The 24,096-nt window shown below is 43.4% G+C and overlaps 2 protein-coding genes across 3 annotated transcripts in view; one reads left to right on the forward strand and one right to left on the reverse strand.

The window, feature by feature from the left end:
• UEVLD (UEV and lactate/malate dehyrogenase domains) overlaps positions 1-10,184 on the reverse strand; it is a gene marked incomplete at both ends in the record, with an annotated part of 51,225 nt that extends 41,041 nt beyond the window's left edge. Inside the window, 3 exons of one of the 2 annotated variants that reach the window (XM_080690854.1) lie at positions 4,225-4,290; positions 6,387-6,471; positions 10,143-10,184. In XM_080690854.1, the coding sequence (XP_080546980.1) occupies positions 4,225-4,290; positions 6,387-6,471; positions 10,143-10,184 (193 nt within the window). The remainder of the gene's footprint in view (positions 1-4,224; positions 4,291-6,386; positions 6,472-10,142) is intronic. The other variant, XM_080690855.1, reaches the window with a different exon arrangement.
• An 11,638-nt stretch (positions 10,185-21,822) lies between these two features.
• On the forward strand, positions 21,823-22,650 carry MISFA (mitochondrial sheath formation associated; the record flags this gene model as incomplete). The annotated part of the gene is made up of 2 exons (XM_080701630.1): positions 21,823-21,891; positions 22,558-22,650. The coding sequence occupies 2 exons, from the start codon at positions 21,823-21,825 to the stop codon at positions 22,648-22,650; spliced, it is 162 nt and encodes a 53-aa protein (XP_080557756.1).
• Between the last annotated feature and the right edge of the window lie 1,446 nt (positions 22,651-24,096).

Raw genomic sequence — 24,096 nt, forward strand, 5'->3', positions numbered from 1 at the left:
GTAGTTCATATCTTTATTTTTGTATTTATTCTAAATTGAAATTATTTATTGGTCTGCTTCCCAGTTACCCTATAAACTTCTATGTCTCATTCATACCTATATCCCTAGCACCAAGTATAGTATATAATACTAGCTGCTTAACAAAAGTTTCTTACATAAATAAGAACAAACAAATGAAAAATGAACAAATGAACCAACTGGAGTTGGATTCTTGCCCCTAAGGAACTCAATAAGATGCCATAACACATAAACTGTTAGATATATAAAACGTAAGTCAGGCACGGTGGCATATGCTTGTAATTCCAGTACTTGGGAGGCTGAGACAGGAGGATTGCAGGTTCAAAGCCACCCATGGCAATTTAGCAAGGCTTTCAGAAACCTCGTGAGACCCTTTTTCCAAATAAGAAATAAAACCAGGCTGAGGATATAGATCAGAGATAGAATGCCTCTGGGTTCAAACACCAGTAACACACACATACACACACACACACACACACACACACACACACAATCACCCAGTGCTGCCCCCACCCCCTGGTGCTTCAATTGTACCCGAGGCTACAACCACCTCCCTGGGTGTTGCAGCACCCCTCCCCAGTGGTATCTTTGACTTTAGAAATCCATGAATTATAGATCATACGTACCAAGAGTCAAAATCTCTGACTGCTTTGGTTTCCAGGAAGCCCAAAGCTAAGCCCTATATAAATGAAAACTAAACTAAGACTAAAAATCTGATAAGTTACCATGGCTGCTCTATTACAGCTCTTAATTCTTTTTTTTAAGCACTGAAGGAAGTTTTATTTGCAAATTTGTGTGTGTGTGTGTGTGTGTGTGTGTGTGTGTGTGTGTGTGTTGCTAGGGATCAAACCCAGTGGCATTCTTCCCACAAGTTATAACCCCAGCATGATTTCTTTTTTTTTTTTTTTCCGGCTCTTGGGGTGGAACTCAGGGGCATTCCTCCGAGCTACACCCCCTGCCCTATTTTTTATTCTTTATTTTGAAACAGGGCCTCACTAAATAGCTGAGGCTAGCTGAGAACCTGGATCTTAAGATGGTACAATCTTATTAAGATGATAAATAGCTCTAAAGAATGAGTAGATGAAGAAAATGTGCCATGATGAGTTTTAGAAGGTGATCAGAAATATTTCAGAAAATGTCTGTAGTTATAGATGAGGAAATCACTTCAATTTTTAAATTTTTTTTTTTTTTGGTACTGGGGTTCCTGGAAGCCCTTCTACCTCCAGGCTACGCTCCCAGACCTATATTTATACTTTTTTTTCATTTGGAAATAGGGTCTCTTAAACCAGCAGGGCTGGCTTCAAACCTGTGTGATCCTCCTGTCTCTGCCTCCCAAGCGCGGGGATTACAAGTGTGCGCCACCACACCCAGCCAATTAATTGTTTAAATTTTTAACATGAAGCCGGGTGTGGTAGCGCACACTTGTAATCCCAGCATTTGGGAGGCAGAGACAGGAGGATCGCGCAGGTTCGAAGCCAGCCGTGCTGGCTTAAGAGACCCTGTCCAAATAAAAATATAAAAATAATAGGTCTGGGAGTGAAGCCCGGAGGTAGAAGAGCTTCCAGGAACCCCAGTACCACCACACACACACAAAAAAGAATTCATTATGACCTCATCAGCAGGAAATAACTAGAGTGCATTCACACTGAGTTGATAAAATTGTAGTTAAAAGCAACAAAAAAAAGAAAAGTGTATTGGAGGAAAGAGGCAATGCAGCTAGCAATGATACTTTGGGGAACTCCAGGCTGTAAGACAGCAGGTGCCAATGAAGAGCATGCAACTGACGGTAAGAAGATAATGTTTTCTTGGGGCTGTGTTATAGCCTAGTGTAAGCAAGGCCAAGCAGGAAAGAGGTCCTGGGTTTGATCCTCTTATTATCTAGACACTGAAATCCTACTAAGCAGTAATTTATTTAAATTTATAAGGTCCATGGCTAATGTGTAACTACCCTTGAGATCATTAGGGTAGGTAAGAATTGTCCTTTTTCCCTCTGAATAACTTAACTTAATCCATTTCCATCCCCATTTTTTTCTCCCTTTTCTCTTTTCCTATTCCAGTCTCTTTCTTCCTAATATCTGACTAAGACAAACGCTGAATACAAGTAATAAGGAACAGGTCTGAGTGAAGTTTTCTAGGTAGCCAGAAAACAGTTTAAGACCTTGGCAGGGGAAGAGCAAGGAAGGAAAAGAAAAATAAACTCTATGCTTTTCTGCCCAGCTCACTCTGCAGTCTCTGCAGAGCCCACGGCTAGTGCTCTCACCTCTAACATTCCTACGAATAAAAGCAAACGAAATTCCTATGTATTGCCTGAGTGTCTACCCAGTGCACCACCAAGCCCGGCTCACTAAACACTTTCTAAGAGACAGTAAGAAGCCAGGTATGGTAGCATACACCTGTAATCCTAGGCTAAGAGAGGAAGATCACAAGTTTGAGGACAGCCTCAGCAACTTATGAGTCTCAGCAACCTAATGAGACCCCACTGGAAGGAAGGAAAAAAAGAAGAAAGGGAAGGAGAGAGAGGAAGGGAGGGAGAGAAGGGGCCTGGGGGTATAGCTTGGAAGTAGAATGCCCCTGAGTTCAATCCCAGTACCAAAAAACAAACACACACACACACACACACACACACACACACACACAGTAGGCTCCACTGTTCTCTCCCTATTTGGTTTCCAGACCCTTCTCAGCCCTCTTCTCAGTGTATCTATCCTTTCAAGTGCCCAATAGGCTCATCTATCCCTAACCCCTTCAGTCAAAAATCAAACTAAATCATTCAACAAATCAAATATTTACTGAGAATTTCTCTTTCTTTCTTTCTTTCTTTCTTTCTTTCTTTCTTTCTTTCTTTCTTTCTTGTGTGTGTGGAACTAGGGGTTGAACCTAGGGGCATTCTAACTCCAAGCTACCCCCACCCCTATTTTTTATTTTATTAATTAATTAATTAATTTTTGTGTTGCTGGGGATTGAACCCAGGGGCATTCTACCTCCCAGCTACACCCCGTCTTGTTTTTAACTATTTTGAAACAGGATTTCACTATGTTGTGGAAGGCCTCACTAAGCAGTTGAGGCTGGCCATGAACCTGTGATCCTCCTATCTCAGCCTCACAAGTACTAGGATTATAATTGTGCACCACCATGCCCGGCTTTTCTAAGAATTTCTAATAAGCATAGCACTGCATATTAGTGAGAGATTTTGAATATTATCCTTCCTCCATTGATTTACATCTTAAAAGAAGAATGAATTTTTAATGGTAGAATTTTGGGTACCACTTCACAAAAATATTTTGGAATGAAAGCTTCATTTCTTGTCTTCAAATTATATATATAGGTTACCTCCTATGAAATTAAAAAGTTTGTTGAACAGAGAAGTAAGGAAATCTGGGCAAATGAGAAGAGTTAGCATAGGGAAAGTTAGTGATTTTTATTTCTTTTTGGGCAAATCTTTCGCTATTTTAGTTCATCAGGTCATCCTAAAATGTTTAATTATTTCTGTTTCAAAATTTCGGAGTCTGAAGTTTTAGCCCGACACTAAATACACGGTCTTAGGTAAACCACTTGACCAGGATAAGATTTGGTTATAAGATTTGGTTTCACCTATGGAAAGGAATAATGCTACATCATATAGAGGGAAAGGGAAGAGCAAAAAAAAAAAAAAAAAGAAGAAAACAAAGATGTAATGGAGCAAAAGATAGGATCCCTGCAATGAAATAAGAAAATCAGAGATAACTCTCCCCAAGGAAAGACCTATGTCTGTACCCTAGAATTCACCATGATAGTAGGTACATAGTTGACAATAAGTATTTGTTGAATTGAACTGAACCTTTTGGCGTCAATCTAGGCCTTTTTTTTTTTTTTTTTCTTTTTTCTTTTTGCTGTACTGGGGATGAAACCCAGGGGCTTTCTACCTCTGAGCTACACCCCCAGGCCTATTTTTTATTCTTTAGTTTGAAAGAGTCTCACTGAATTGCAAAGGGCCTAAGTAGCTGAGGCTGGCTGTGAACGGCGATTCTCCCATCTCAGTCTTCCAAATGCTGGGATTACAAGTGTGTGCCCCCAGGCATGGCTTGGGCCTTTCTTGACTGGGACAGAATCCTGCCAGATTTTGTAAGGTCCTGAACAGATCATATATATGTGAAAATATTTTGAGACTGTTATGACAAACATAACTTCTTATTAATGAACTTCTGTTTAAAAAACTCCCACACTTACCCTGATATGTCACAGGAATAGTGCCAGTAAAATTCAGCAAGTCCTTCTGGGAGCTATCTTTAAAAACTGGAAGAAAAAAAGTAGCAAAATGGCCAATGAGAAGCAGAAAAAACTACATTTAAATGTATAAGTCCATAAATGTACACATATACATACACAAACCACAATCTCCAAATACCAGGATCAGTATATATGTCAACGAGGGAAGACTACTAGATGTTGTTTACTTAGAAAGCAGTGAGGCTGCCGGGCATGGTGGCATGCACCTGCAATCCTAGTACTTGAGGGGCTGAGAGAGGAGAATCACAGGTTCAAAGCCAGTCTTGGCAACTTAGTGGAGGGGGGGTGTCAACAACTTAGTAAGACCCTGTTTCAAGACTAAAAAATAAAAAATAGGTTAGGGGTGTAGATCAGAGGTAAAATCTCCCTGGTTCAATTCCCAGCAACACAACACACACACACACACACACACAAACACGCACACACACAAACATGCACACGCACAAGCGGTGAGGTTAACTGAAAGAACACCATGCCAGGCATGGTGGCACATGTTTGTAATCCCAGCATTTGGGAGGCTGAGACGGAAAGATCGCAGTTTGTGGACAGTCTCAGCTAATACTTAGGCCCTTTGCAACTCAGTGAGACCTTGTTTTAAAATAAAGAATAAAAAATAATAGGGCTGGGAGTGTAGCTTGGAAGTAGAATGTCCCTGGGTTCTACCCAGTGCCACAAATAGCTGGGTGTGGTGGCAAACACACACACGCTTGTAATCCCAGCGCTTGGGAGGCTGAGACATGAGGATTGCACAGAATCAAAGCCAGCCTCAGCTACTTAGAGAGGCTATCAGCAACTCAGTGAGACCCTCTTTCCAAATAGAGTATAAAATAGTTCTGGGAGTATAGCCTGGAGGTAGAAAAGACCCTGGGGCTCTAACCCAGTACCACACCAAAAAAAAAAAAAAAAAAAAAAAAAAAAAAAGATAGGGTTGAGGGTGTACTTGGAAAAAGAATTCCCCTGAGTTCAATCCCCAGTGCCAAAAATAAAATATGGCTGGGGGTGTAGTTCAGAAGCAGAATGCACCTGGGTTCAGTCTCTAGTTCTACAAAAAATTAAATAAATAAATGAATGAATAAGAATTTAGAATCTTAAAATAATTCTATCTTTCTAATCCCCAGTCCTATTTTATTCTTTTATTTTGAAAAAGGGTCTCACTAAGTTGTTGAGGGCCTCACAAAATTTCTGAGGCTGGCTGAGAACCCATGATCCTCCTGTCCCAGCCTCCCAAGATAAGAATCTTTCTAAAGATAACAATCTTAACAAAGATTCTAAATTCAAGATATCCATATATTAATCCCTGTAAAATATGCTACTTGGCAAAGGGAATATTTAAATCTGATTAAAATAAGGACCCTGAGATAGGAAAATTATTCTGTATCATTGGGGTAGATCTAATCTAAAATTAAATCTAAAGTCCTTAAGAGTAGAGAGCCTTTCCTAGCTTCAGTCAGAGGAAGTCTTGACTACAGAAGGATGGTTAGAGAAACGCAACACTGTTGGCTTTGAAGATGAAGAAAGGAGACCAAGAGCCAAGGAATGTGGATGACCTCTAGAACCTGAAAGAAGGAAAAAGATGTGCCCCCCAGACCTTCCAGGAAGGACAAAGACCTGTTGACACCTTGATTTTAGCCCAAATGTCTAAGCAATTTGTGTCGGATTTCTAGCCTAGAGAATTGTAAGAGAGTTAATTTATGGTGTTTCTGTAACCATTACATTTATGATACTTTGTTATGATAGCAATAAAAAATTGACAGAGCTGGGTGCAGAGATGCACACCTGTAATCCCAGCAACTCTAAGGACTGAGACTGGAGGATGGCAAATTTGAGGCCAAACTTGGCAATTTAGCAAAATTCTTGTCTCAAAAATAAAAAGGTTGGAGATATATCTTAGTGGTAGAGTGTCCCTGGCTCAACCTTCAGTTCCAGGGGAAAAAAAATGAACACAAAAATACAGTGTATTGTATTAAATTTCCTCAGAAACCATAAGTCACAGGTGGTTAAAAACCAAAAGATAAAAGACACATGAAAAATTATGATTTTATAGCTCTCAAGGATTAATTAACGGTTCAAATAATGCAGCAAAAACTGGAGAATATTCTTACCATAGTTGTCCATGGAATATTTGAAATGAGGGAAAAACATATTTACATTCTTTAGTTCTTCCACAGTTAAGTCCCTGAACTTGTACTGAAATGAGAAAAATAAACATAGAACAAAAACAAAGCTATAAGCAACAAAACAATTATAGTTAACATTTAACTGAACATTCACTGTGTGATAGGCCCTAGAGCTTTACAAATATGAAAGGATTTGACTTAATATTTTATAAACCATGATCCCAAGAGGTAGGTAATAAGCTTACAACTGTTTTCTTTCTTTCTTTCTTTCTCTCTTTCTTTCTTTCTTTCTTCATTTCTTTCTTTCTCTCTTTCTTTCCTTCTTTATTTTTTTTTTCTTTCTTTTTTTGGCTGTCCTGGAGATTGAACCCAAGGGTGCTCTACCTCTGAGCTGTATCCACAGCCCTTTTTTTTCTTTTCTTTCTGTGTGTGTGTGTGTGTGTGTGTGTGTGTGTGTGTGTGTGTGTGTGTACTGGGGATTGAACTCAGGGGCATTCTCCTTCTCATCTACATCCCCAGTCCTATTTTATTCTTTTATTTTGAAACAGGGTCTCACTAAGTTGTGGAGGTCCTCACAAAATTGCCGAGGCTGGTTGAAAACCCGTGATCCTGTCTGAACCTCCCAAGAACTGGGATTACAAGTGTGCACCACCACACCCAGCAATTTTCTGTTTTGAGATAGAATCTCCCTAAGTTGTGGAGGCTGGACAAGAACTTGTGCTCCTCCTGCCTCAGCCTCCTGAGTTGCTGAGATTATAGGCATGTGCCACCATGCCCAGCTTTAGCTGGTTTTGAATAAAAATTCTGAAACTGATTCTAAAATTCATATGGAGATCCATAGTACTCAAAATAGTCAAAGCAATCTTGAAAAAGAATAAAATGTTGGAGATTCATACAATCAAAAGACAGGTCATTATAAAAATGAGATAATAAGTGTTGGAAAGGATAGGGAAGAATCAGAGCTCGTGTGTGTGTGTGTGTGTGTACAACACAATACTTACAAAATAATTATTTTGAAAGTTAATAAACTGGTGAACCAACTTACCCATTTATGAACTAAAATAGCACTATTCAATCAAGCTGTCATGATAGGAATTATCTACACGTACATTTTCCAATAGAGAAGCCCCAGCCACTGAAATGTGGTTACATGACTGAAAACTCAATTAAAATTTTAGGCACATAGAGCCAGTGGCTTGGTTACCATATTGGACAGCAGAGACCTGGAATCTTTCCAGTTACATCTCTCTGAGCTATCTCCCATTCAGCTGCCTCCTGTATTCATCCCTTTATTTTCCTCTCCATAGCTTTATCACATTATGTGTGTATTCCTAAGCAACACACTGTTCATCCATGGCTATTTTCCTTGTTTCTTGGCTTTGTCCATCTCTAATTTAGTATATAACTTCCAAAGTTTTTCAGTGTTTTATAATTCATTTGCATTGTTGAATGCTATAGATGTAATTTATTTATTTTCACTACTGCACAGGTGTTTTTCATTGTGTAACTATACAACAAATTATCTTTCCTCCTGTCGAAGTACGCCTGGATTGTTCCTAACTTTTTTTGTGTGTGGTACTGGGGTGGAACCCAGAGGCTTTTTACCTCCAGGCTATACTCCCAAACCTATTTTATATTTAATTTTTTAAACAGGGTCTCACTAAGTTGCTGGGAGCCTCACTAAGTAGCTGAGGCTGGCTTCGAACCTGCACGATCCTCCAGTCTCAGCCTCCCAAGCACAGGGATTACAAGTATGCGCCACCACGCCCAGCTTGTTCCTAACTTTTAATTAATTATTTATTTATTCATTTATTTATTTTTGCAGTACTGGGGATGGAACCCAGGGGGCATTCTACCTCCGAGCTATATCCCCAGCCCTATTTTTTATTCTTTTTTTGAAACAAGGTTTCACTGAGTTGCAAAGGGCCTAAGTAGCTGAGGCTACCCTCTAACTGTGATCCTTCTGTCTCAGTCTTCTAAATGCTGAGATTACAAGCGTGTGCCACCATGGCCCGCAAATTTTTAGTTATAAATAATTCTGCAATGCTGGGCATGGTGGTCCACACTTGTAATCCCAGTACCTGGGAGGTAGAGACTGGAGAATGGCAGGTTCGAGACCCGCTGCAGCAACATAATGGGATTCTCAGAAACCTAGTGAGATACTGTTTCCAAACAAAATTAAAAAAGGGCTGAGGATATAGCTCGGAGGTATAATGCCCCTGAGTTCTATCCCCAGTGCCACAAAAATAATTCTGCTATAAATATTCTTGCGCATGTCTCTTACTTAGCACTATAAATTTTTTTCTTTTTTTTTTTTTTTTTTTGGTGGTACTGGGGTTCCTGGAAGCCCGTTTATCTCCGGGCTACACTCCTAGACCTATTTTACTTTTGGAAACAGGGTCTCCTAAGCCAGCGCGGCTGGCTTCGAACCTGCGCGATCCTCCTGTCTCTGCCTCCCAAGCGCAGGGATTACAAGCATGCGCCACCATGCCCGGCAGCACTATAAATTTTCTATCTATGGTATATCCCTAGATGTAGAAGGGACTTGGAACAATCAAATTGACTAAATAGGGACAATTTCCCCCCAAATATGGTAAGTTAGCATTTAACCACCGCAGTGTTTAAAATTCCATTTATCCACATCTTCTCAGTTACTTGAAATTATGCACACCTAGTGAGGTGAAGATGGTGTTTAGCATGGTCTTAACTTGCTTCCCATGATTACAAATGAATTGAGCAAACTTTCACTTCTGTTTCTTGTTTTCTAAAAAAATGCTATTCATGTCTCTTGTTCAACTTTCTACTTATTGGGTGTGGTGGGGGGGGTACTGGAGGTGGAACCCAGGGGCTTTCTACCTCCTTTCAGACCTATTTTATACTTTATTTGGAAACAGGGTCTCACTAAGTTGCTGAGAGCCTCACTAAGTAGCTGAGGCTGGCTTCGAACCTGTGCGACCCTCCTGTCTCAGCCTCCCAAGCGCTGGGATTACAAGCGTGAGCCTCCACGCCCGGCAACTTACTGGTTTTAGTATTGATTTGTAGATGTGCTTTAAATATTCTGGGTAAATCTTAAGGAACGTTAAGAACCCCTTAGGGAGCAAACTCGTGAGAAGGGATTTCCCCAGACTGCGCACTGGTGGCCCGCGGGAGAGGGAGAGCCTGCACTAAGATGTCAGAGGCGCCTCCAGCTTCTGGCCTGGAAACTCGCGCTGGTCAGTACAGCACGGAAGGAATCTGTCCTGGGCCTACATCCAATCAGGTCGTCTTCCACTGCGTTATTTAGCATCTACCTTGCTGTCTGCCACAGGACCAAGTTAAGAGAATGCAAAATCCAAAGCGCAGTGTCCGCCTTCAAAAGAGCTCCCCGCAGGAGCAGGGTTTATAAATACAGACTCCGCGAAGTGATCATTGATATTTCTGGCAGGGAGGAGGGGTGAGCCAGGCGCGGGGAGTGACTCAGAGTCGGGTTTTAGGAAGGAGAGGGCCGCGGGCATGTCAGCCCAGCAGAGCCCGGCGTGGTCACAGGAACGCGTGCGTGGGGATCTTCTGGAGGGCGGCGAGCGAGCCGCAGGTGGAGCGGGAGCCCAGGCCTCGGATGGGAGTGGCTGGCCTCGAACCCGCAGTCTCCCCGGGGCCGCACTGGCCTCCGACCAGCCCGCCTCCTCTCCGGGCAGGAACGCGAGGAAGCAGCAGCCCGCTCTCGACTCCGGGGCCCAGACCCGCCCGGCGGGCCGTCCGCACCTTGCCCAGCAGCCGCCTCACACCCTCGCAGTCGAACTCCATCTCCAGTCTTGTCCCAAGGCCAGATTCCAAGACCCCAATCCCGGAACTCGCAACCCGACAGCTCCGGACGGAAGCCGCGGAGGACCAAAGCTCCCAGCCTCGGGCCCAGGCCCCGCCCCCGCCGCCCAGGCCCCGCCCGATAGTTCAAGCCACGCCCCGCCAAGCCACGGCTCCGCCCGCCGCCGCCTGCCCAGGCCCCGCCCCTCCGCGGACCGGAAACTCCGACGTGACCAACACCCCCGGCTGAGCCGCGGCTCCGCCCACAGCTGTCACTCGGTGCGGGCAGCGTGGACCCACGGCCGGCAGGTGCCTGGAGCGCGGCCAGGGCCGCGTAGGCGGGAAGACAGTCAGGACCAGCTGGCGGGAAGGGAACTGGAGGACAGCAAGGAGAGAGGACACAAAGGACCCGTGTAGAAGCAGTAAAGGAGGGAGAAACGACACGCGAGTTTCTAGAAAGGTGTGTTAAATTTAGCAGAACATCAGAAAAGATCCAGACCGAAAATGGTAGTTGGATTTTAGTTCAAAAATTGTAACTGGGGAGGAGGTGGTACTGGGACTTCAAAAGCAAAATTTCAGAGTAGAAAAGAGCAGAGTCAGGAGGAGTCTTGTCAGATAACAGAATTACAAGAGTGGAATGAGCCGGGCGTGGTGGTGCACGCTAGTAATCCTCGCGCTTGGGAGGCGGAGACAGGAGGATCGCGCAAATTCGAAGCCAGCTGCACTGGCTTAAGAGACCGTTTCCAAATAAAAAGTATAAAATAGGTCTGGGAGTGTAGCCCGGAGGGAGAAGGGTTTCCAGGAACCCCAGTACCACCAAAAAAAGAAGAAGAAAAAAGAAAAAGAAAGAAAAAGAAAATAGAAAGAGTGGAATAAGAATTGCAACGCAGGGGAAGGAGTGGCTTTCTTTCTTTTTTTTTAAAGGAGGGTGAATAAAACTGTGTTGGTGGTTGAGAAAGAAAAAAGTGTCATGTTGGGGGCGGGGAGGAAGTTTGTTAAACAGGAGAGGAAGATTAGTGAATCAGGTCATCTGGAGGAGGAAGGTGAGATGGAGGAAACAGTACTTTTCTGGCTTTGTTTGGTCCCAACTCAAGTGAGATCCTGTTTCAAATTAACAGATAAAAAAAATGGGGCTTGGTGTATAAAAGAGAGGTAGAATCTCTGAGTTCAATCCCAAGAACCACCAAACACACACACACGAATTGTAGCTGGGCTTGATGGCACACATCTACAATCCCAGTACTTAGAATGCTGAGACGGGAAGATTGCAGGTTCACTAGCAGCCTCAGCAATTTAGTAAGACTCTTGGCAACGTAGTGAACTTATTTGAAACTTATGTTTCAAAATAAAACATAAAAAAATAGGCCTGGGGGTTTAGCTCAGAAATATAATGCCCCTGTGTTCAATGCTTAGTACCACTAAAAACAGTAAGAGTCTGTTATAGGATTTGGGTGGCTTGTGGAAGGCTTGCTTGTGTGTGTGTGTGTGTGGTACTGGGGATTGAGCCCTGGGGCTTTCTACCTCCCAGCTACACCCCCAGCCCTATTAATTTTTATTTTTTAAATATTTATTTATTTATTCATTTTGCAGGTATGGGTATGGAACCCAGGACATTCGACCTCTGAGCTACACCCCTCTGCCCTATTTTTTTTAATCTTTATTTTGAAACAGGGTCTCACTAAGTTGCAGAGGGCCTCACTATGTAGCTGAGGCTGTCTGCAAACTGCAATCCTTTGGTCTTAGCCTCCCAAATGCTGGGATTACAAGCATGTGCCACCACGCCCGGCCTACTTATTTTTATTTTGAAACAAGGTCTTGCTAGGTTGATGAGAGTTTCACTACATGCTGAGGTTGTCCCCAAACCTATTATCCTCCTGTCTCAGCCTTCCAAGTACTAGGATAACAGGCATACACCCCCATGCCCTGCTGTGCTGTCAGAGACCGGGGACACACTGGGCATGGTGGCACACACTTGTAATCTGAGTACTTGGGAGACAGAGATAGAAGGATCAGAGATTTGCAGTCAGTCTCAACTATTTAGTGAAGCCCTCCACAACTTAGTGAGAACCTGTTTTAAAATAAAGAATAAAAAATAGGGGTAGGGGTATAGCTCTGAGGTAGTATGCCCCTGGGTTTAAATACCCAGTTCTGCCAAAAAAGAAAAAGAAAGAAAAGAAAGAAAGAAACCAGAAATGCTACTGTGACTACATGTGGCACAAGTTTGTAATCCCAGCATTTAGGAGCTTGAGACAGGAGGATAACAGTTCGTGGACAGCCTCAGCTACATAGTGAGGCCCTCTGCTACTTAGTGAGGCCCTTTGCAACTCATTGAGACCCTGTTTCAAAATAAAGAATTAAAAAAAAATAGGGCTGGGGGATGTAGCTCAGAGGTAGAATACTCGGAGGTTCAATACCCAGTAATGAAAAAAAAAATCCCTCCTCTACTCAAACCCTCTAGTGTTTTCTCTTTCAGATTAAAAACCTGAGAAAGAAAAAAGCACGCCCTGACATTTGGGAGCTGGTTGAACACAACTGGGTCTTGTTAGAAGCTGGCCTGGTGTTCATAGTGAAGCCATTTATTCTTCCATTGGACATAAACAATCTCACCAGACACCAACATCAGACAAGGCCATCCAAACCATGAAAAAGTGAGATACAACAATAATTCTGTCTAAGCAGAGAGGTCACTATACAGCCCATGAAATACCAAACATCCTCTTCTCTCTGCTAATAAAAGAGACTGTTTTATCGTTTGTCTTTGTTTTTGTCTGTGTGTGGTACTGGGGATTGAACCCAGAGGTGCTCCACCACTGAGCTACATCTGCAGCCCTTTTCTACACCCCCAGCCCTATTATTTATTCTTTATTATGAAACAGGGTCTAAGTAGCTGAGGCTGTCCACAACCGTGATCCTTCTGTTTCACCCTCCCAAATGCTGGGATTACAAGGGTATGCCACCATGCCCGGCCCTGACTGAGTTTTTGTTGTTTGGGGGCTTTTTGTGTGTATGGAACTGGGGATCTGGGAATCAAACTCCAGGGCCTTGCACATGCTAGATGAGTGCTTGGCCACTGAGCTGTAGCCTCAGCCTTTCTGATTGCATTTTTTTTTTTTTTTTTTTTTTTTGCGTGTCTGGGGGTGGAACCCAGGGGCATTCCACCTCCAAGCAATACCCCCAGCCCTATTTTTCATTCTTTAATTTGAAACAGGGTTTCACTAAGTTATGGAGGGCCTATTTAAGTGCCTGAGGCTGGCCATGAACCTGCAATTCTCCTGTCTCAGCCTCCCAAGTACTGGGATTACAGTGTGAGCCTCCACGCCCGGCTCTATGAAAGAGCTTTTTATGGAAGTGGCTTTTCATCTAAACCAGTTCTTTTCTGGTCTAGTATCAATACTTTTTGCCCATGTGTGATTTCCAATGCAGAAGTGTATCATTCCCTAAAAGAAAAGAGGGACAGTAAAACACCATGTCCCTAAATGCCCCCTTTGAACTGGTTCCCACAAGCCTAGCAAGTGAAGGAAACAGTGAGAGCAAGCCTGGCCTGGATAACCCAGGTGCACATTATCTTAAAGTACTCTACCTTTCCCCCGCGCACACTGAGAACTAGGACAAGTTAGTGTCATCTGTAGAAAGCTACTTTTCTCACCTGTACACCAGGATGGTTCTCCTTGGGATGCTGGTCATATAAACACACTAAAAGTTCAAGCAGATGATGTCACTGAACATGCAGCTCATCAGAGAAAGCCCCTCTCTGAATGGTGACCAGAGTGGAACTGAGGGCGCTGCAGAAAGGATACATGTCACTTGTCCAGTGGCTGCCGCTGGACAAAATACCCTGAGGGAGAGCAGGCACTGTTGGCAAAGCACTGTGAAGGTCAAGTGCTCTCTGTTTGGCCTGTGGTCACTGAACTCCTGCTGGAGCAATTGCTGGTCTCTTTCAAGCTTTCTCCAATACAGCGTGCGTGCATGCGTGTGTGTGTGTGTGTGTGTGTGTGTGTGTGTGTGTGTGTAAGAGAGAGAGACAGACAGACTGGGGATGGAACCCACGGGCATTCTACCTCTGAGCTACACCTGTAGCCCTATTTTTATGCTTTATTTTGAAACAGGGTCTCACAAAGTTTCAGCGGGCCTAAGTAGCTGAGGCTGTCTGCCATCATGTGTCTTGAATGCCATCTCTAGGCACTTGCTTTGGCCTTTCTGCAACCTACCCCTCTGCCCTGGCTCACCTGGGCAGTGGTTGTGACAGGAAGGTACAGTACCAATAATTTTATGTGCTTTTATCTTAGTTAATTTTTACAAAACCTTGTGACCTGGGTAGAATTATCACCCCGATTTTACTGATGAGGAAATTGAGGGTTAGTGTTGTATTACCCATTTTCTTATATCTGAGGTCCCATTGAGTAAGAAGTGTGTTTATGATAGCTTTGAGGGGAGAGAAGACTACAAAATTAAATATGCATCCTGATTTCAACTTCTATATTTGTTTCTAAAGAGCTTAAATACTGAGCTGGGTGTGGTCGTGCACGCTTGTAATCCCAGCATTTGGGAGGCTGAGACAGGAGGATCTGGGTTTGTGGACAGCCTCAGATACTTAGTGAGGCCCTGTTTCAAAATAAAGACTAAAAAATAGGGCTGCTGGGGGTGTAGCTAATTGGTAGAATGATTCTGGGGTTCCATCCCCAGCACCACAGAAAAAGCTTAAATATGAAAAAGTGTACCATCAAAAGAGTCTATGTAATATAATTGGTTCCATTTTACAGATAGGGAATTCAAAGACTCAGAAAAGCTAATAATAGGCAGTGGTACTGGGGGTGGAACCCAGGGGCTTACTGAGATTAAAGGCATGCACCAAATAAAATATAAAATAGGTCTGGGAGAATAGCCTGGAGGTAGAAAGCCCCTGGGTTCCACCCCCAGTACCACCAAAATAAATAAATAAATAAATAAAATTTATGCCAGGTGTAATGGTGCACACCTGTAATTCCAGGACTTGGGAGGCTAAGACAGGAGGATTTCAGGTTCAAAGCCAGCCTGAGAATTTAGGAAAGCCCTTAGCAAATTAGTAAGACCCTGTTGCAATATAAAAAATAAAATAGGGCTGGGGGAGTAGTTCAGAGATAGAATACCCCTGGGTCCAATCCCTAGTACTACAAGTAGTAAATAAATAAAAAGAAAACCTATTAGCCAGGTGTGATGCCCCATACTTGTAATCCCAGTACTTAGAAGGCTGAACAGAAGCATCACAGGTTAAGATTATCCTCAGCCACATAGTGAAATTCTCAGCAACCTAGTAAGACCCTGTTTCCAAATAAAATATATAAAGAGCTGAGAATGTAGTTTAAAGGTACATGCCTCTGGTTTCAATCCTCTGAACCACACTAAAAAAAAAAAAAAAAAAAGCATCAGGCGTGGTGGTGCACGCTTGTAATCCCCACACTTGGGAGGCAGAGACAGGAGGATCGCGCTGGTTCCAAGCCAGCTTCGCTGGCTTAAGAGACTGTTTCCAAATAAAAAAAATATGAAAATAGGTCTGGGAGTGTAGCCCGGAGGTAGAAGGGTTTCCAGGAACCTCAGTACCACAAAAAAAAAAAACATTTCTTTTTTATTCGTTATTTTTGAAACAGGATCTTGCTAAGTTGCGGAGAGCCTGGCTAAGTAGCTGCGGCTGGTCTACAAACCTGAGGTCTTCCTGTCTCTCCCTCTCAAGTACTGGGACTATATACATGTGCCACCATGCCCAACTTTGTTTTGTTTTGTTTATTGGTACTAGAGATTTGACCCAGGGGCATTTGATCTCTGAGCTATTATACCTCCAGCCCTGTTTTATATTTATTTTGAAACAAAGTCTTGCTAGGTTGATGAGAGTTTCACTTCTTGCTGTGGTTGTTCTCAAACCTGCACTTCTCCTGTCTCAGCCTCCCAAGTACTAGGATTACAAGTGTGGGATACCACCTGGCTTCTGGTCTCAGTCTATATTCCTTGTTGCTTTCATAATTTTTGGCTGTATCAGATATAGGGTTAGAGAGTAAAGCCTTGTATTTGCCAATATCAGGCATGAATATATTCTTTTTTTTTTTTTTTTTTTTGCAGGTCTGGGAATGGAACCCATGGACATTCGACCTCTGAGCTACACCCCCTGCCCTTTTTTTTATTCTTTATTTTGAAACTGAGTCTCACTGAATTGCAGAGGGCCTCGCTAAGTAGCTGAGGCTGTCCGCGAACCATGATCCTCTGGTTTTAGCCTCCCGAATGCTGGGATTACAAGAGTGTGCCACCATGCCCGGCTGATTGGTGTTATTAATGGTGGCAAAAATGGGAAAAATGAGCCAGGCATGGTGGCACATGCTTGTAATTACAGCATTTGGGAGGCTGAGACAGGAGGATCTGGGTTCACAGCCAGCCTCTGCTACTTTGGCCCTTTGCAACTCAGAGAGACTCTGTTTCAAAATAAAGAATAAAAAGTAGGGCTGGGAGCTGGACGTGGTGGTGCACGCTTGTAATCCCAGCATGGGGAGGCTGAGACAGGAGGATCGCAGTTCGGGGAAAGCCTCAGCTACTTAATGAGGCCTTGTTTCAAAATAAAGAATAAAAACTAGGGCAGGGAGTGTAGCTCGGAGGTTGAATGTCCCTGGGTTCCATCCCCAGACCCACAAAAAATAAAAATAAAAAATGGGGGTGTAGCTTGGATGTAGAATTCCCCCAGGATTCCCTCTTCAGTATCACAAAAAAAGGGGAAAATGTAAATGTTCAGGGAGCCATTTTATTTATTGCCTTTCAATTCCAATTCCATCATTTATGCCTTGCTCTGCCAGAATGGAGGTGAGCCCTATAAGCAATTTTGTTTTGTTAAGTGTACATGATATTAAGTTTTATCCATAGATGGTATTGGAGGGGTATCAGGAGGAAAGAATTACTCTTTCTGGTTCCAGAATGATTGTATTCTTGCTTCTACCATGTGGCGACCAGTGGCATATGTGGGGACATATAATGGCACCCCACTGAGTGTCATGGCTCCTCTGTGAACAGCTTCCATGGGCACCCATGTAACCCATGTCGTTGAATGGTTCTACCAGCACCCCTCAGGGTGGCTTTCTGGTCCACAGGGAAGGGGGCTATTCCAAATTCAATTTTTTCTTGGGTGTGTTGCCTCAGTGCTAGAGGAAGTGGCTGCTCACTCTGTGTTCTTCATGTGATATGCAATGAGTTCTACCCCTTCCATCATTAATCTCTAACTCCTCATTAATAATCCACTTTGTTAAACTTTCCCTGTTGAAGTCACTGTGCTTTCTGTCTCCTGACTGGACCTTGATGGGATAGATCATTAGTATCCAAACCGTAGGATATTACGCAGGATTTACAAAAAAGAACAAGTTAGAACTTTTGCTTCTGCCCAAAAGGACCAACTGCTACAGGAATCACTGTCACAAAGTACATGAAATAGTTATTTTTAGATCTTGTACAGCAGGTAGCATAAGACTGTGATGCAATTTTGGACTATAGCAAAAAAAGATGTTACCTAAACTGAGTTTTGCTGAGTTGAGGAGAAAGATAGCAGAATAGAAGGGAGGTCAGAGTGCCAGGAATTTACAGGATAGAATGCTGAGAAGAGGGAGCTCCACAGAGAAAGAACTCTGGAGGGCTCAATAGGGTCTTTTGAGAGTCTTTGGCTGAGCTCTTTCTGCATGTACATGGGATAAAACTTCACGAGACCCAGAAAAGAATTACCCAAAAGCCAGGCATGGTGGTGCACACCTGTAGTCCCGGTACTTGGGAGGCTGAGAGCGGAGGACCATAGGCTCAAGATCAGCCTCAGAAACTTGCAGAGACCTTATTTCAAAATTAAAAAAAAAAATAGGTATGGGGGTATAGCTCAGAGGTATGACCCTAGGTTCAATACTCAATAATAAAGCAGTAGTTCAAAACTTGTAGCTGGGCGTGGTGGCGCACGCTTGTAATCCCAGCATTCGGGAGGCTGAGACCTGGAGGATCATGGTTCGCGGACAGCCTCAGCTACTTAGGCCCTCTGCAACTCAGTGAGACCCGGTTTCAAAATAAAGAATAAAAAATAGGGCAGGGGATGTAGCTCAGAGGTCAAATGCCCCTGGGTTCCATCCCCAGACCCGAAAAAAAAAAAAAAAACAAAAACTTGTTAGAGCTTCATAAATGCTAGGAGTTATAGAACATTCTACAGATTGGAAGATGTAATACAATAGGTATCAGAGAGAGTACTCAGAATGGGAATAATTAACCCTCCAGTAAGGCTGCTCTTGGCCTGCCCTAACAAAGCTTATGACAAGCCTCAAAAGAATCAAACTGATCCCAAGTAAGTTAACTGCATCTTAGAATAAAATCCAACACTCTTTTAAGGAATACAACAAAATCCAGTACCCAACACTGTAAAGTTCGCCATGTTCAACATTTAAAGAAGCAGGAAATATCACCCACAAAAAATGATCTAAAAATTACAGAGAAGATAGATTTGTAGGCAGTTAACATGTTCATTATACATTTCTCAGGGATGCAATTGAAAACATGAACATGATTTGGGGAAACAAAAATTATAGAAAAACACAAAGTGAGAGAAGCTACAGATGAAAAACACATTGTATGGAGTTACAGAAGATTAGACACTACAGGGGAGAAAGACGAATGAACTTGAAAGTATCCAAAAGAAAACATAAAGAAAAAAAGGATAAATAAATGTACAGGATATTAGCAAGGTGTGGGACAATATCAAATGGACTAACACATATGAAAGAGAGGTCTCAGAGGGGAGAGGAGGATGGAAAAAATCGAAGCAATAATAGCAAAACATTTTTCTAATTTGATAAAAACCATAAACTCACAAAGCCAAGAAACTCATCAAAACTCAGGAAGAAGAAAATGCAGAAAATAAAGACATATCAAAATCAAATTGCTGAAAGTTGCTGCTAGCAGCTGTTACCCCAATTACTTGGGAGGCTGAGACTGGAGGATCAAAAGTTTGAGGCCAGCCTTAGGAGCTCAGTGAGACCCAGTTTTAGGATAAAAAATGTAAAAGGCTCAGGATGTAGCTTGGAGGGAGGGAGAATGCCATGGGTTCAATGGCCAGTACTGCCCCCACCAAGAGTGTGTGTGTGTGTGTGTGTGTGTGTGTGTGTGTGTGTGTGTGTGACTTCTGAGACAGTTTCTAAGTAGTGGGGTGGGATCTAGAAAACGGAATGTAATGCAAGGAAAAAAGGTAGATTAGAAAGAAGGGCTTTGAGTGTTCTATTTTTTTCAGCAGTGTGACCACAAAAGGAAATTAATAATCAGGATAGTTACAGTTATAGAGGCTTTTTTTTTTTTTTTTTTTTTTTTTTTTGGTGGTACTGGAGGTGGAACCCAGAGGCTTTCTACCTCCGGGCTATAATCCCAGACCTATTTTATATTTTATTTGGAAACAGAGTTCTCACTAAGGTGCTGAGAGCCTCACTAAGTAGCTGAGGCTGACTTTGAACCTGTGCGATCCTCCTGTCTCAGCCTCCCAAGTGCGGGGATTACAAGCGTGCGCCACCACGCCTGGCTTTATAGAGGCTTTTTGAGAACAAGTATATCTGTAGTTTGTTGCTGTTGTTTTGTGGTGGGTTTTTTTTTGTTTTTGTTTGTTTGTTTTGGGTTTTTTTGGTACTGGGGATGGAATCTGGGGGCATTCTACCTCTGATCTACACCCCCACCCCTATTTTTTATTCTTTATTTTTTTCAAACAGGGTCTCACTGAGTTGCAAAGGGCCTAAGTAGCTGAGGCTGGCTTCAAACCTGCATGATCCTCCTGTCTCAGCATCCCAAATGCTGGGATTACAAGTGTGTGCCACCACGCCTGGCTACCTGTAGTTTTTTTGATGACCAAATAAAGAGAATCAATGAGGAGGAACTGACCAAAAGTGTTAAAGAGTGTGAATATCACATAGCAGCGAGAAAACCCTCAGGACAGCAGGAAGTATTGTAGGGACATAAATAGATGTATCATTTTCCAAAGAACTCACATTTGTTTCATGTGCAGCTGTTATGGATCTAGCCACATTCCTTTTCAAATCCCTGTCTCTAATACTATTTTTTTGTACTGAAGATGTAATCTAGGGGTGTTCTGTTTTATTTTTCATTTTGAAACAGGGTCTTGGTAAATTGCTGAGGGTCTTACTAAGTTGCTGAGGCTGGCCTTGAACTTGTGGTCCTCCTGTCTCAACCAAACAAGCTCTGGGATTATAGGCATGCGCCACTCTGCCTGTATGCCTGGCTCTGTCTCTAATCTTTTATTTTATTTTTTGTGGTGCTGGAAATTGAACCCAGAGGAATTCTATCTCTGAGCTAACCCGCCCCCAGCCCTATTTATTTATTTATTTATTTATTTATTTATTCATTCATTCATTGCAGGTCTGAAGATGGAACCCAGGAGCATTTGACCTCGGAGCTACACCCCCTGCCCTAGTTTTTATTCTTTGTTTGGAAACAGGGTTTCACTGAGTTGCAAAGGGCTTCACTAAGTAGTTGAGGCTGTCCGTGAACCGTGATCCTCCTGTCTCAGCCTCTCAAATGCTGGGATTACAAGCGTGTGCCACCACGCCTGGCTTTTTATTTTTATTTTGAACCAGAGTATCGGTAGTTTGATGAGCCTCACCATTTTCTGGGGCTGTCCTTGAACCTACAATCTTCCTGTCTCAGCCTCCCAAGTACTGGGATTACAAGCATGCACCACTATACTGGGCTCATGTCTCTAATCTTTATTTTTTAATTTTTCAATTTTTAAATTTTTTTTGGTGGTACTGGGGGTGGAATCCAGGGGCTTTCTACCTCCAGGCTATACTCCCAGACCTATTTTTAAAAATATTTTATTTGGAGCTGGGTGTGCTAGCGCACACTTGTAATCCCCATGCTTGGGGGGCAGAGACAGGAGGATTGTGCAGGTTTGAAGCCAACCTCAGCTGGCTGAAGAGAGCCAAATAAAAATATAAAATAGGTCTGGGAGTGTAGCCCAGACGTAAAAGGCCCCTGGGTTCCATCCCCAGTGCCACCAAAATAAATAAATAAAAATAAAATATTTTATTTTATTTGGAAACAGGGTCTCACTAAGTTGCTGAAAGCCTCACTAAGTACCTGAGGCTGGCTTTGAACCTGTGTGATCCTCCTGTGTCAGCCTCCCAAGCATGGGGATTACAAGTATGCGCCACCACGCCTGGCTCTATCTATAATCTTAAGAGTCCAAATCCCTAACAGGTAGCTGGGCCCTAAATTGTGGCCAGATCCTGAGCATCAGCCGAGTGCCCTAGTGCAAGTCACTTGACTCTCTAAACCTGAGTTTTCTTTTAGGAAAGTGGGGTTAACCATAGTACCCACCTCATAGAGTCGCTGTGAGGTAATAGCTTAGTTTGCTGCTCGGCTACTGGTCTGGGGCAGCATCTCTGGTGTGTTGTGCATCTGGTCCGTCTGAGCTGTGATGTCACAATGCCCTTCTAGACTCCAGCTTCTCCATTAGGGAATTGTGGGTCCTTTGGAGCCAAGGAATGGAACTGACATGTGAGACCTGGATTATCTGAAGGTTTCATGAGCACACTTCTTTTCCAAGACTTTGGTGAATAGCCTCTCACTGTAGGATTGTATTTTATAAATTATTTAATTTCTGACCATGATTGTACTTGGCTGGATGCTTTTTGTTGGACTTGCATGTTACATGGGCACATTTCCGGAGGTGATGGTAAGTGTTTTGCATGGAAATCCCTCGAACTCACATCTAGCTCTACCTCACCCTCCCATCAGGGATTTCTGACCATAGGAAAGATAGATGAGGTTTTACAACTAATCTGAAGTCAGGATGTGATAGGAACAAAGTTTCCCAGGCTCCTCCCCAGCCAGTCAGCACATTCTTATTCTAAGTCTTAAGTTTTGAGGTTTTATTTTTTCCTCTTTCCCTTGAAATGTATGAGGTCTGTTGGAAACAGTGCCTGGTTTCTAGATTTCAAGCCAAGCAGATCCAGAATTGCTGGCAGGAGAGGGAATTGTGGGATCAGGCGATCTTTCTGCAACCCTTCTTTTTTAAAAAATTTATTTTATTTATTTATTTTGGTGGCACTGGGGGTGGAACCCAGGAGCTTTCTACCTTTAGGCCACACCCCTAGCTCTATAATTTATTTGGAAACAGGGTCTCACTAAGTTGCTGAGAGCCTCACTAAGTAGCTGAGGCTGGCTTCGAACCTGTGCGATCCTCCAGTCTCAGCCTCCCAAGCGCGGGGATTACGAGCGAGCGAGCGAGCGTGCGCCACCACGCCCAGCTCTGTGGCCCTTCTGTTCCCCACACAGAGGCACTTACCTGTGAGGCCAACAAGTAAACCCAGTTCTACCCTTCATTTTCTTCCTGACTCAGCCTCCAACTCTAAAATGGAGAGAGAGGTGGCCTGTTGGTGAGAGCAAGGCACGACGGAGGAGCCGGGCTTTGGAGGAAGATCTGCCACTGTGAGTGGTGGGCAGGTCTGTTGGGCAGGGCTCCCCACTGCGGAGCGCTCTGCAGCTCCCTGGAGTCTGCATGCACAGTTTTTATTCTCCTGGGAAATACAGTAAACTGGGAAGTGTACGTGATTTGAGGTGGATGGTGGGAAAGAGGAGGGATACTAAGGCCAAGGTTCAAATATTCATTAATAACCATGTCCTACAGGGTTTATTTTTTTTCTTTTTTCCATGCAAGGGATCACACAGCTATTTCCCCAACCCCATTAGTACTGTTTTTGAAGGCTGTTTTCATCTAATTTATTTTCCCTCACAAACACCATACAATATTATACAAATTGTGTGTGTGTGTGTGTGTGTGTGTGTGTGTGTGTGTGTGTGAGGGATTGAACTCAGGGGCTTCTACCACTGACCTACCATCTCACTGAGTTGCTGAGAGTTTCACTAGTTGCTGAGGCTGGCTGTGAAGCTGCAATCCTCCTGTCTCAGCCTCCAAAGTACTTGGACTCCAGGCGTGTAGCACCATGCCCAGTTCCCAGCATTGTTTTATTTTTTTATTTTGAAACAAGTCTTGCTTAGTTGGTGAGGCTGGCCTTGAACCTGCAATCTGCCTGTCTCAGCCTCTCTACTACTGGGGATTACAGGTGTGCACCACCCTAATCTGCTCCACTTGTACTAACACTGTGTGTGTGTGTGTGTGTGTGTGTGTGTGTGTGTGTGTGTGTTACTGGGGATTGAACCCAGGGGCATTCTGCCTCTGAGCCACACTGCCAGCCCTATTTTATTCTTTTATTTTGAAACAGGGTCTTACTAAGTAGAGCAGAGAGCCTCACTAAGTTGCTGAGGCTGGCTGCTAACTTGAAATCCTCCTGTGTCAGCTTGCCAAGTGTGATTACAGTGTGCATCACCATGTGCCAATATTGTTTTTTAGGGGTTGAACCCAGAGGCATTCTACCTTCGAGCTATACTCCCAGCCTGATTTTATTTCTTATTTGGAAACAGAGTCTCACTAGGTTGATATGAGTCTCACTACTTGCTAAGGCTGTCCTGGAACCTGTGAACCTCCTGTCTCAGCCTCCCAACTACTGGGATTACAAGTGTGCGTCACCATGCCAGCTTTGTTCCACCATTTTAAACCATCTTTTTTTGTGCGTGTATGGTACTGAGGATGAAACCTAGGGGCATTCTACCTCTGAGCTACACCCCAAACCTTATTTTTTTAATCTTTTTTTTTTTTGGTGTGTGTGTGTGGTACTGGGGGTGGAACCCAGGGGCTTTCTACCTCCAGGCTATACTCCCAGACCTATTTTCTATTTTATTTGGAAACAGGGTCTCACTAAGTTTCTGAGAGCCTCACTAAGTAGCTGAGGCTGGCTTCGAACTTGTGCAATCCTCCTGTCTCAGCCTCCCACGCGTGGGGATTACAAGCAAGCACCACCACGCCCCTGCTTTTATCCTT

This window comes from Muscardinus avellanarius (assembly GCF_963383645.1).
Source record: "Muscardinus avellanarius genome assembly, chromosome: 1".
NCBI lineage: Eukaryota > Metazoa > Chordata > Mammalia > Rodentia > Gliridae > Muscardinus > Muscardinus avellanarius.